At 37.6% G+C, this 14,014-nt stretch overlaps 1 protein-coding gene across 7 annotated transcripts in view; it reads left to right on the top strand.

The window, feature by feature from the left end:
* MITF (melanocyte inducing transcription factor) overlaps positions 1-14,014 on the top strand; it is a gene marked incomplete at both ends in the record, with an annotated part of 210,293 nt that overhangs the window by 106,274 nt on the left and 90,005 nt on the right. The window contains one exon of one of the 7 annotated variants that reach the window (XM_084246950.1): positions 9,064-9,148. The exons of 5 other annotated variants lie outside the window; for them this stretch is intronic. In XM_084246950.1, coding sequence (XP_084103076.1) covers positions 9,064-9,148 — 85 coding nt within the window. Of the gene's footprint in view, positions 1-9,063; positions 9,149-14,014 lie in introns of those variants that run through there. One more of the 7 variants, XM_084246944.1, reaches the window with a different exon arrangement.

Below are 14,014 nucleotides of genomic sequence, written 5' to 3'. Positions count from 1 at the left end.
CTAAGTGCATAATTGACATAATTAAATTGTACAAGTAACACTTCTTTCTTCAACAAATAAAGGGAGCTTATATTTTGGGGTAGATTTCACCACTCTTGGATAATTTGCATAAATCATATGTATAATTATATATGATATAATATATTACATGTTGGTATTTCCCAGATCTGACTTTACTTTAAACTTTTATGAGAATCTTTCTATTTTTTTTAAAGATTTATTTATTTATGCATACAAGAACTGGGGTACAGGGCAGAGGTGTGGGGGTGGAGAGGATTCACCAGATACAGAGTAGGGAACAGAACAGGCAGATTAACTGAAATTAACTGCTGGGGAGAGCAGTGGATGAGTCAGGAGAGGTCTGCTGTGCCATGTTGGCAGCTCCCTGGCCGTGCTGCAGTGGCTACGGATAGCTTCATAGGTTGCGTCTTAACCTCTTGCACCACCTGGCAGGCCTTTTGAGAATCTTTTTAAAAGAATCCCAAACTGACTTGGAGGGTCTCCTTTAGTCATTTGTTTGGGGAAAGATTCTTGACATCTATACTTTTAAGTATTCCTGTGTTTAAGAGGATGGAATGGGGTGTGGAGAAGGGTCCCCAAGAGCTTTCCGATAGGAATGCTGGTTTAGGAACCATTGGCTGGGATCAAGGGAAACATTTGATGACTTTGTAGATGCTTCTTTTTTTTTTTATGGGACCCTTGTGGTGGCTGGGGATCGAACTGGCACTGCAGAGGCTGCGGGCAGCCTTGCAACCCAGCGCTCAATTGCTACACCACCAGGGGAGGCCCTAGATGCTTCTTAATATTATGTAGAAGATAACTCATGGGTCAGTACAATGCTTGGCTCGTAGTAAGCCCTCAAGTATTTTCTATTGAGAGCTGGTGGGTAGAAGTATGACTTTACTAAAAAGAACAATGATGATCAAAAGAAAATATATAAAACAGTGGTGTGCTTTGGGGACAATAAAGCACTTAATTCTCAAATAAAATAAGAAAATTCTGACTGTGATAAAGCAGTAGTTCTACTTTTCTTTAGCTGAGTTTTGGTCTTTATAACAAGTAAAACCTCTTATCTCTTCTCTAACCGGTTCAACATAGTGATTGAATTTTCCTTCCAGAAAGATTCTGAGGTCCAAATTTAGTAACAAAAGAAAAGTTGGCTGTTACACAGATAGCTGATAGTTTAAAGTTCCATTTAGTTAACGCAATAATCTGTGGAAAGGTTAGTGAAAATTCTGATGACTCTAATCGATTTGTTGAATTTGGGACAAGGAATAGTTACTAAGATTTAAAATATATTGAAGTACAGGTAACTCTTTGTTCTTCATTGACTTTTTCATTTTTCCATTTCCTTCATTACCAATTCTTTTTTTTTTTTTAAGATTTTTATTTATTTATGCATACTCTGGTACAGGCCAGAGGTGTGGGCGGTGAGAGGACTCACCAGAGATAGAGTTGGGAGCAGAACAGGCAGACTGAGTGAAATACACTGCTGCGGGGAGCAGCAGATGAGTCAGGAGAGGCCTGCTGCGCCATGTGGGTCTCCCTGGCCGGGAATCGAACTCATGCTGCAGTGGCTGTGGTTGCCTTTGTAGATTGTGTCTTAACCCCTTGCGCCAACAGGGAGGCCCTTTCATTACCAATTCTTATTTGTGTTTAAAGTTAGGGCTTGGTCCATAGCCAATATCATTCTCAATGGTGAAAAGTTAAAAGCATTTCCATTAAGATCTGGAACAAGACAAGCATGTCCACTCTCACTACCACTTTTCAATATAATACTAGAGGTCCTAGCAACAGCAATAAGACAAGACAAAGACATACAAGGAATCCAAATAGGGAAGGATGACATTAAACTATCACTATTCACAGATGATATGATAATATACATAGAGAACCGCAAAAACTCCACAAAAAAACTAATCAAACTAATCAACCAGTTTAGTAAAGTAGCAGGATACAAAATCAACATGCAAAAATCAGTAGCCTTCCTATACACAAACAGTAAATCTGAAGAAGAAGAAATAAAAAAAAACATCCCTTTTATTATTGAAACAAAAAAAATCAAATACTTGGGAATAAACCTAACAAAGAGGCAAAGGACCTATACAAAGAAAACTATAAAACACTCTTAAAAGAAATAGAAGACACAAAGAAATGGAAAGACATCCCCTGCTCATGGGTTGGAAAAATTAACATTATCAAAATGGCCATCCTACTAAAAGCAATTTACAGATTCAGTGCTATTCCAATAAAAATTTCAATGACATTCTTCAAAGAAATAGAACAAATATTGATGAAATTAATAGGGAGCCACTAAAATCCCTGAATAGCCAAAGCTCTCCTGAAAATAAAGAAGGGAATGGAGGTATCATACCCCCAGACTTCAAACTATACTATAAAGCCATAATAATCAAAACTGCATGGTATTGGAACAAGAACAGACACAGAGACCAATGGAACCTAATAGAAAACCCAGAAATAAACCCACAGATTTATTATGGTCAACTAATCTTTGACGAAAGAGCAAAGAATATGCAATGGAGCATATTCAATAAATGGTGCTGGGAAAACTGGGTTGCTACATGCAAAAGAATGAGCTTGACTACTACTTCACACCATGCACAAAAACCAACTCAAAATGGATTAAAGAACTAGACATAAGAACTGAAGCCATAAAATATATAGAAGGAAATATAGGCGAAACACTACATGACATACACCTCAGTAACATCTTTAATAAAGGCACATCACCCAAAGCAGTGATAGTGAAGGCAAAGATAAACAGCTGGGGCTACATCAAATTAAAGAGCTTCTGGTTGAGTGCAGCGCTGTGAGACTGTCTGCGGCCTCTGCAGTGCTGGTTCAGTACCGGCCTCGGAGCAACCCACGTGGCGGGCAGACTTCTCCTGTCTTGCCCGCTGCTCCCCTCAGCAGTGTATTTCATCAGTCTGCCTGTTCTGTTCCCCTCTCTGTCTCTGGTGAATCCTCTCACTCTCCTGCACATCTGGCCTGTAGCCCGGTTCTTGTATAAATAAAAATAAATCTTTAAAAAATATATTTAAAGAGCTTCTGTACAGCAAAAGAGACAGTGACCAAAACAAAGATACACCCCACCAACTGGGAGAATATTTTTGCACACAACACTAATGATAATGGACTGATCACAAAAATCTACAAAGAGCTGATGAGACTCAACAAAAACAAAGTAAATAACCCAGTCAAAGAATGAGCAGAAGAGCTAAAAAGAAACTTATCAAAAGAGGAAATGCAAATGGCCAATAGACATGTGAAAAAATGTTCAACATCACTTGTAATCAGGGAAATGAAAATCAAAACTACAATGAGATACCATCTTATACCAGTGAGAATGGCACATATTAAAAAAACTAGCAACAACAAATATTGGCGAGGTTGTGGAGAAAAAGGAACTCTTCTGCACTGTTGGTGGGAGTGCAAACTGGTCCAGCCATTATGGAGAGCTGTGTGGAGATTCCTCAACCTACTAAAGTTGAAGCTTCCATAGGATCCATCAATTCCACTCCTAGGTATTTACCCAAAGGACACAGAAACATTAATTCAAAAGGGCACCTGCACCCCAATGTTTATAGCAGCACAGTTTACAATAGCTAAGCTATGGAAACAACACAAATGCCCAAAAATAGATGACTGGATCAAGAAGATGTGGTACATATACACCATGGAATATTACTCAGCAATCAAAAAGATAAACTCATGCAATTTGTAGCAACATGGATGGAGCTGGAGGGGATCATGCTCAGCGAAATAAGTCAGAAGGAAAAAGAAAAATACCGGATGGTCTCACTCATAGCAGGAATCTAGAAAACCTAAATAAGGGACCAGGAAAAAGACTAATTATAATGAAGTAAAAATCAAAATTAACAAGCAACTATAAACCAGAGACACACTATGGGGTTGGGGGGAGGAAGGAGTAGGATCAAAACAAGGGGCAGTGGGAATTTTATGGGAACTATAACCAAGATGAAAATGCATACATTGTGCAAACAAAAAAATGATGTAAAAATATATAAAATAATAATAATAATATAATAAAATAAAGTTAGGGCTTGGGCCTTCCCTGTGGTGCAGGGGGTTGAGTGCAGCAATGTGAAGCTGTCCGCAGCCTCCACAGCATGGGTTCGATTCCCAGTTGGCCAGGGAGACACCCACATGGCTTGGCAGACCTCTCCTGACTCGCCCACTGCTCCCCTCAGCAGTTTATTTCTGTCATTCTGCCTGTTGTGCTCCCCACTCTGTCTGTGGTGAATCCTCTCACCCTCCCGCACCTCTGGCCTGTACCCCAGTTCTTGTATAAATAAAAATAAATCTTTAAAAAAATAAATAAATAAAATTAGGCTTGTCTCAAATATGAAAAGATTTATGGACTTCTCCATTCATAGCAGCACTGCCTACACTTGCCCCAAGAACCAACCTAAAAGTGCACTGACCAATGACTAAATAAAGAATTTCTGGAATATGCACTTAATTCAGCTATTTAAAAAGATGAAATGGTATCTTTGGGGACAAAATGAATGGACCTTGAGGTGACTGTAGTCACTTCTATCATATAGTAAGTCAGAAGGTGAAAATGGATGATTTCATTTATCTGTGGAATACAAATAACCAAAAACATGCACTGGAAAATTACAGCAAAAACAAATTTTAGAGAAAAAATTTACTGATTATGAGAGGAGCAAGAGGGAAGAAGAGGGGCTTGGGTAAGAAAGAGGATAGGTCATTGGCATGGGAGGTTTGGTCGAGGGTGAGTGAAGCATGTGCATGTATGGTGGAGTAAAAATGTACCCCCAAAGTTATATAGACATGTAAACAACTGACAGATTCAATAAAAAAATTAAAATTAAATTTAAGGTTTGTGTGTGTGTGAGACTTGGGGTACACATAGTACCTATGTGCATGAAAGAATCACTTACAAGGTGTTGATTAATTCATTTTAAAAATATTTTTTGAACAAGCATCATGGATTATTTTAGTGCAGAGGGTCTAGGGTTTCAATGGTAAACCAAGCAGATGAGGTCCCTGCCTCTTAGAAGCTATTTGTTGAATAATTGGGTGATCTCAGGGGTACATTTTAGCATTGGGGAAATATATGTAATATTTATGAAGTTTGTACATAGTGGTGGATGTACACATATAAGCCAAACTTTATTCCATTTGCTGGTGAGTATTTCACTGTAATATCAGGAAGATTCCTTGAGAACTCTGATGAAATGTGATCTTTCTGACAGCCCATGAATAATTTGAAAATGTGTCCCTTAAATGTAATATTATTTAAACAAATAGTACAATCAAGAGAAATGTGTGTTTTGTTATTATCATATTAAATTTATGAGAAATTTATTTATTTAATAAATAAACATGAATGTATTTTTGCCAGAGGAAAAAAATGAACACTTAAATCAAAGGTCAAGGACAGATTTCTTGGGGTGATAGATTTTTCAGGATAAGATGTCAAAGGATGGCATTAATGTCTAACGCAGGGGAGCATTTAGCATCATACTGTGTGCCTTGTTAGAGTGGCTGAAATTGATACCATTGGCTCCTGGTCAATATTTGAAAGTCCATGAAGAATACAGATATTTTTCTGTCTGTAAGCATGTAATAAATCAGTGTTTCAATTCTAAAACTTACCCAGTACTTATAACTTAATGCTCAGCGTGGAAGAGAACGTGACTTTGTATTAAAAAAAAAAAAAAGGCCCTTAAAAATCCTGATATGGTAATTTCCTACCCTCTCTATTTCCTTGATCTTTGACTTTCTCTATTTTTTCACTCTGTCCTGTTTTGTTCAGTTCTCTAGATTGGACATATAGATAGCCCTAATCACAATAATAATCTTAAGAGCTATTTTTTTTAATTGAAAACGTATTATGTGTCACAGACTGTGACACATTACAAATAATGTCTCCTTTAGCTTCAACAGTAACCTATGGAATAGTCAATTATCATTTCCCTCTTCTCAGTGGATGTAATCAGAGCACAAAAAATTTAGCAGATTTGCACAGTCACAAAATTTGTAAGTGATAGTATTTCGACCTGGATAAGTTGATACCAGTTTGTTTCTTAATTTTCTTTTTTTTTTTTTTTCCAAGGTAGGAGAACAAGAAGGACTTTATTATTATTATTATTATTAAATTTATTTATTTATTTCTTATATTGTTGATCATTTTGTACAGTATTTAATTTGTCTTTTCAGGTGTAGTCCCTGTAGTTCTCCCACCATCATAGCACCCGTGAGATCACCACAGTCCCTTATGCTCTTCCCCGCCCCTCTCCCCTCCCCATTTTGACCTTTATGCTCTACTATGCTAGACAGAAGAGAGGTGCGTTGTAGCATCTTAATCTTCTGTTTACGTCAGTACCCACACAATACCTGGTGTGCAGCAGTTGTTCCATGGCTATTGTTAATAACTGTGATTATTGCATCAAGGACCTGGATTCCCTACCCTGCCTCCATTTCTTCTACTTACTGATCTATAGTTTCACCAGTGATCTGCCCACTTTTCTCCACCCTCCCCCTTTTCCTCTCAGTGCCCCTCTCCTAATGAGCTGTCATTACCTCCTACCAAGTCTATTATGGTAGCCAATCTTTTTTTTTTAATATTTTATTTTATATAATTCTTATATCTTTTTTCATCTTTGCACAATGTATGCATTTTCATTTTGGTTATATTCCCCATACAATTGCACCCCCCCCCTTATTTTGACTCTAGTCCTTCCTCTTCCTCTCCCCACCCTTCCCTCTCCCCACCCCCACCTCGGAGTGTGTCCTTGGTTTATAGTTGCTTGTTGATTTTGATTTTTACTTTGTATTGATTAGTCTTTTTCCTGGTCTCTTAGTTCGGTTTTCTAGACTCCTGCTATGAGTGAGACCATCCGGTATTTTTCTTTTTCTTTCTGACTTATTTCGCTGAGCATGATCCCTTCCAGCTCCATCCATGTTGCTACAAATTGCATGAGTTTATCTTTTTTGATTGCTGAGTAATATTCCATGGTGTATATGGACCACATCTTCTTGATCCAGTCATCTATTTTTGGGTATTTGGGTTGTTTTATGGTAGCCAGTCTTGCCCCTCCTTCAGTTGGTCCCAATATAGTAGTCAGAGTGATCTTTCTAAAAACTTAAATCTGAGCCCATTACTTTCTTGCTTGCCAGCTCTCAACAGTCCCCTCTCTCTCTTGAGATAAAAGTAACGACCTTTCAGGCCTCCCTGGTGGTGTGAGAGGTTAAGCACAGCACTGTGAAGCTAGCCACAGCCACTGCAGCACAAGTTCAATCCCTAGCCGGCCAGGGAGCTACCTACCCATATGGTGCAGCAGACCTCACTCTCTCGCCCACTACTCCCCTCAGCAGTGTAGTTCAGTCAGTCTGCCTGTTCTGTTCCCCACTCTGTTTCTGGTGAATCCACTCACACCTCTGGCCTATACCCCAGTTCTTGTGTGCATAAATAAAAAAATAAATCTTTAAAAAAAATTAACGACCTTTCATGGCTTACCAGATCTGCATAATCTGACCCTGGTTACTGCGTTGGTCTCACATGTACCATGCTTTACCTCACTCTCTCTTGTCCAGTCACAATGGAGCTTCTAACTTCCCACTTCAGGATTCTTGCATGTGTGGTTACCACTGCTTGGGGTGCTCTTCTTCCATGGCCCTCCTGGCTCCCAGCTGCTGTCCCACTCAGATCTCAGCCCAGAGGTCCATCCTTAAGAGAAGCCTTTTGTAACCCTTACATTTTAGTGTCTCCAGCTCCCTGTAGCAGTTATATGTGTCACTATCCAGTTGGGTGATTATTTAGTATGTGTCTCTAAGAGTTTATGCAATGCCTCTGACATAGTAGCTTTTCCATAATACTTATTAAATAGAAGAATGAATGAATGAATAAGCAAAGAAAAAAAAAAGAAGAACCAATAATAGCTTATCTGAGATTCCTTGCTGCATATTATTAAAGGGAAGTTAAAAAAAAAGACAATTTCATGACATTTTACCTGGAATTTGAGTTTGTTTATGGCTTATAGAGATTGCATTGTTTTCTGACCATTTGCTTAGGGGAGAAACTGTTACATGTAGAGAAGTCACTTGCCCAGGGGACACAGGTAGTCAATGCCAGATGTCTTTGTTCTGACCTTTGAATTGTGTACAGGGAGAAACATACATATTTTTATAACTCTGCGGGATAACTTGGTGTGCTGAGTCTGTAGATGTTGCATCAATATTTAATAATATTGATGTTGTCATATTGGAATTTTAAAGTGTCTTTTGAAAACAATATTTGTGTTTTTTTTCCTCATGTATACCCGTGCATTCAGAATTAATTGTATGACAGTCTAATAATACATATGTATGGCCTAAATATGTATTTGTTCTAGAAGGTGGTACCCAGAATTAGAAACAGATCGTGTTTGACTTCTATGAGAACTGGGCAAGGACAGCCCTCCTTATATTCTTGCAGACTGAGGGTAGGAATCTCTAACTGTCCAATTTCTAGCCTGTCAACAAGATAGCATGTTCAGTTAGCAAACTTCAGTTCCAGAAATGCCTGTGCATGGATGCAAAGCAGCTAGAGGTCTGTGACAAGCTGATGCCTGCAATCTCCCAAACTAAGAAGAGGCACGAGCCATCCCAAAACCCTCCTAGAGTCCATGAATTTTAAAGTGTTAGAAATTCACAGTCTGTGCTGTTACCTCTCCTTTTCAAGTTCTCTAATAACACGCAGCCTCTGCAAGCCTCAACCGGCACCTGCACACAAGAAAGCTAAGTAAGCATCCTGAGGTGCTGCCTGGCTGCTGGGGTGGATTTCTGGCTGTGTTTGGGTCCTTGCTTAGCCCCCTTTGCAGTGTGAGGCAGCATTTTTGTCCTGCAGGTACAGTAGGTACTGGATTAAACAGGTCTGCTGTTGCAGACAGACACCAGGCACCATTCTGGCACGAGCTGTGTTTGGATTGGAGTTTCCACGGCCTTATCAGGAGCCACCCCTAGTGACACAGCCAGTGCCAGAACTAACTTTGACTTTCACTCTTCGCCAAGGGCTTGCAGAGCACCTTAAAGGAAAAAAGATGGAGGCGCTTAGAGTTCAGATGTTCATGCCTTGCTCCTTTGAAAGCTTATATCTGTAAGTGAAGTTTTATTCTGAAAATAACACTGGGACCACTTAACAGGAGCGATTTTTTTTTTTTAAGGGGGAGGACAGAAAATGGGAAGGTTTCATTGGGAGTTAAAAATACTGGAACTGTTACTTTGTGACTGTGGCTTTAATCAGGTTCAGCTGTAACCTCTAGTAGGTGGGTATGACAAGGATAACAACTAATGTGTGGGGGGAATGGAAATGCTAGCTCATTAGCTTCACCTTCTTGTTTAAAATTGAATGTTAGTCTTAAATTAATAATGTCCAAAAATGACTGCTTAAAATCTGAGTGAGAAGAGAGCTTGATTGATGATTATAAGGTAGTCTGCAGCCCCCAGCTTTGTTAGGAATAAAAGAGGTTTTTCCTCAGGAAAACCAGTGTCCTTAGTAATAACATTGTCAAAACTGTTCCATTGCAAACACTTTGGATTTTTTGTTTCTCTTTTTTTTTCTCCTGGCTCTAAAATAGTAACCATTGCATTAATAAACATCTCATTTGCATTACTCTATATTGATTTCTTTTTTTCTGTGAGAGGAAGAGAAAACATTCCGAAATCAGAATCATCTATCTGGCATATAAATGTAGGACAAGTTTGAAATTGATAGTTTCAAAGGAATACTAAAATGAAGATATACTAAGTGGATGATGGCTCCCCCACTTCCTTTAACATTTACTTTTAATATTAGGTGATAAGATTTGAAAACAATACTAAAAGCTGTGTCCTTAAGTGAATAGGCATTCAAGCAAATCAACTTATGCAAAAGCCAGCTCTGGAGCTTAATAATTATTTACTGAACGTTCCTGGGTCATGAGAGAGGTTCTGATTAAGTCAGAAAAGCATTATGTTCAGCAGCTTGTGAAGGTGTGTTTAAAGACAAGAATAATGGAAAAATACTAAATGTAACAGAACTATTTTTAGAATGTTATCCTTAAAAAAATGAAATTCCCACAAATTTAAGGGTGTTTAAAGCTCTCTATGTCCAGTAGGTACAGCTTTAAAAGGTGGTATACTGATTTTTAAATGATTTTTAATTTCTGATGCTATTTTTGCTGTATTGAATTTGCTTTTATATTTTTCTATGCCATTAAAACAATTGAATTCTAGATGTCGTTAAAACAGTTGACTCATCTCTCTAAAATGATACAGCACTTTATGAACAAATGTATATAATTATGTATTTAAAATGTCAGTGTGCTAGAAATGTTATAAATTTCTGTTTGGTAAATGAGATAGTAGGGAGATGATAACTCCTTTTTGTGATTCATATCTCACAAGAATGCACTATATATCTTCCTAATTCTTTTTAATATTAAACTTAAATTAATGGATGACATGAACAGATTAAACATGCTATTCTGATGCAGTGTGAGGACAGTAACTTTGTCATCTTTGGATTTATACCTGAATTTGTTCTTAATTTCAACTACTTTTGTTTAATTGATGTGAAATTTCTTTTTCTGATAATACTCGCCAAAGAGGCATGCTTCCTTTATAAACTCTCAGAATGAAATTCTAAGCAAATATCTTTGACAAAACTTGTTCAGTGAGCTGTTGCCCATTAACTTCTTTGTGCCTGTTCTTTTAGGAAGGGCATGCACTATGAATTATTTATTTCTTTTTGTATTTTACTCTAGGAAAGCAAAGAACACCGGAACAGAGGCAAATTCTAGAGAAGGACTTCATAGAAAAGGACTTGTCAGTTTTTACTAGTTTTGAGATGACAAGATACTCAGTGGATACCAATTCAGGAATCAAACCACAGCATAGTCATTGCCTAACAATTACACATTGTGCACAGGGTGTACTAACCCTTATTGTAAGGATTTTACCTGTATTAGTGCACTTAATTTTCATAATTGCTGTATGTCAAAGGTACACTTTTTCCTCCTTCCATTTTGCAGATGAGAAAGTTGAGGTTTGGACAGGTAAAAAAACATCCTGTGCAAATCCCCTATCTGAGAATTGATAGAGCCAGGTTTTCGAGGTCCTAAGGCTTGTGTTTTTCTCTGTTATGTCCTATGGGTTTTCACTTAAGAGGCTGAATAAACTGATGGTTTTTCATCTGCCTTTTTATTGATACTTTCCCCCAATACCCAGATTTCTGAATTAACCAAACTAAAAATCATTTGAGTTTTTGAGGGGTGATGCGTATTCCACTGCTACAATATTTGTCCATCAAATATATTTCCTTGTGTATAAGTCACTATTGATTATCAGGCAAATGTTTGGTGGAAGAGAAAAGTCTATTAGGTATATGCATTGATTATATGATCTATTCTGACTTGGGAAATCTTAAAATGTGGCGGGAAAGTTTGAATTAAGGAGATACAGTATATCTCTAGAGCTCAGTGATTCTTGGATAAAGGTTTCTTTCTACCACTGGATGATTCAAGGAAATGGTCTGAGTAAAAGTCTTCAAATACTGTAAAGTTCTAGTATGATCTGATTTTATGAAGTGAGCTATTTGTTAGGGTTCAGATACCAAATTTGCTCATTGAACAAATATTTAATTTGTTCTACTATGTAATACATATTCTTTTAGATGCTAAAGAATCTATATGGAAATACAATATATAAAAATCCCTATTCTCATAGAACTGGCTCTACCAGGTCAAGATCAGGTACATTTCAGTTCCATCCTTAAGTCTGAATTTCATCCTTGTGGTCCAGAAAGACGCTTGGTGCTCCAGCCATTACAGTCAAATTCCAGGAAACATGATGGCAGAGGGTACAAAGAAGGGTATCTCTTTAAGGAAAATTCCTGGAAGTACCACATGACATTTCTGCTTAAATCTCATTGGCAAAACTTAGGCATTAAGCCAATCTAGCTCCTAGAAAGCTGGGAAATACTGTCACTGGCAGAATACCAGCCATGACAAAATGAAAATAGGTGAAGGGATATGATATTATTTGAATTACACTCTTAGATTGAACCCTTAATTCTTTTTTTTGGGTGGGGATATAACTTTTTTAATGTGTCACAAAATCCACTTCTGGTATACCAGAGCACATCAAACTCAATCAAAAATGAAGATTGATAAGTCTCTTATAAATCAACATCAAACATTGATGGTTATTGAGATTTTAGGGATAGTTTGATCCAATGCTCAGTGTCATCCAAACAATGTTCTTTGTTCTTCCTTCTTCTCACTTCTCTTTGAATTCACATTACTCTTTCATATAGTTTGACTTTCTGTTCAGATAGGTTCAGGAAGTTCTGGATTTACATTCTACCATCTTTACAAATTCTAGTATAAAGATTACTCTTCTATTGCAATAGTCTAGTCAGACATAAAGGTGAGCTCTTCTTGGAGCACAAATCCGTTCAAAGGATGTGCTGATAAGCCAAGCCTGGGTTGTGTTTCTGTGTCTAGAGTTAGTAGCACACTATAACCCTGTGAACTAAATTGAGGAGGCGAATTCTTCAAGGTGAAAGTGTTGGGACACGATGCTATGCAGGCATAAATAACACATGGCCTCTGTAAATCATTACTACTATTTGTAACATTGCATCTTAAGCCATGACAGATGCACCAATTTGCTGCTTCGGAGACCATAATTGTACTTTTGTCTTCACTTCCACACAGTATTACAAACTTTGCACCTGGGTAGATAATGTCCTCGACGTATAATAATTGTTAAGTGATGGTAATCTAAAGCTTTAGGATTTTCTCTTTCCTGTTATGATGTTGTATAGACAAGTAGACTAGAGCAGTTATTTGAGTAGGGACAGAAGGAAATTCTGTTTTTGAAGAGCTACTTCTAATTACTTTTACTCTCATGTCTGAATTCTGTCATCAGATTGTGATAGTTAGGGGTGAAAGTTGATTCCTTTTAAAATACTCTGTGTGGGGTATCATGGCATGCTGTATCAATTCTATACATACACCTTAGAGGGGATGCATTTTTCAGAAACTTTTACAACATGGTAGCTAGATGTGAATGGGATTTCATAGTTGGACATAGTAAAGCTGAATTCTAGAGTGTTGTTTAGTGGAAGGAAGATTGATATGAAAGTTAGAAAGCTTAAGTGTGGAGCACCCCTCTTTTGAGGGGTTCACTCTGAGGGCCCATTTCCTTCAAGGAAATTGTGTGAAGACTGCCAGCCCATGGATGCATCTCTGGAAAATGGAGACCAGTTTTTACCCTAACATGAGGAAATGGTATCCTCATATCCTTGGTTGAAAGTGTTTTTTTATTTTATTTTATTTTATTTTATTTTATTTTTATATTCCCCATATAATTGCAACCCCCTTATTTTGACCCCAATCCCTCCTTTACCAGCCCCCCCCCCACCCCATAGTGTGTCTCGGATTCATAGTTGTTTGTTGATTTTGATTTTTTCTTTCTTACAGTTATTCTTTTTCCTAGTCCCTTATTTAGATTTTCTAGATTCCTGCTATGAGTGAGACCATCCGGTATTTTTCTTTTTCTTTCTGGCTTATTTCGCTGAGCATGATCCCTTCCAGCTCCATCCATGTTGCTGCAAATTACATGTGTTTATCTTTTTTGATTGCTGAGTAATATTCCAGTGTGTATATGTACCACATCTTCTTGATCCAGTCATCTATTTTTGGGCATTTGGGTTGTTTCCAAAGCTTAGCTATTGTAAATAGTGCTGCTAGAAACATAGGGGTGCAGGTGGTTTTTATTAAGATGCTGGCATTCTCCTTAGCTGGAGTGTATAGAAGTACAAAACCCTTTGGGAGTACTGAAAAGAATCAACTTAAAAAAAAACTCTGTTGATAAGAAATTGCCTGGAAGAACATTGGTCATTTATTACAGAGGTTTCTAAACATTTTTGATCATCTCTCCTGCTTTAGGACAATTTTTAAGCTAACTCTGTCAATAT

This window comes from Talpa europaea (genome assembly GCF_964194135.1).
Source record: "Talpa europaea genome assembly, chromosome: 11".
Classification (NCBI taxonomy): Eukaryota; Metazoa; Chordata; class Mammalia; order Eulipotyphla; family Talpidae; genus Talpa; species Talpa europaea.
The sequence above is the reverse complement of the archived record's forward strand: the minus strand, read 5'-3'. Positions and strand labels throughout refer to the sequence as shown.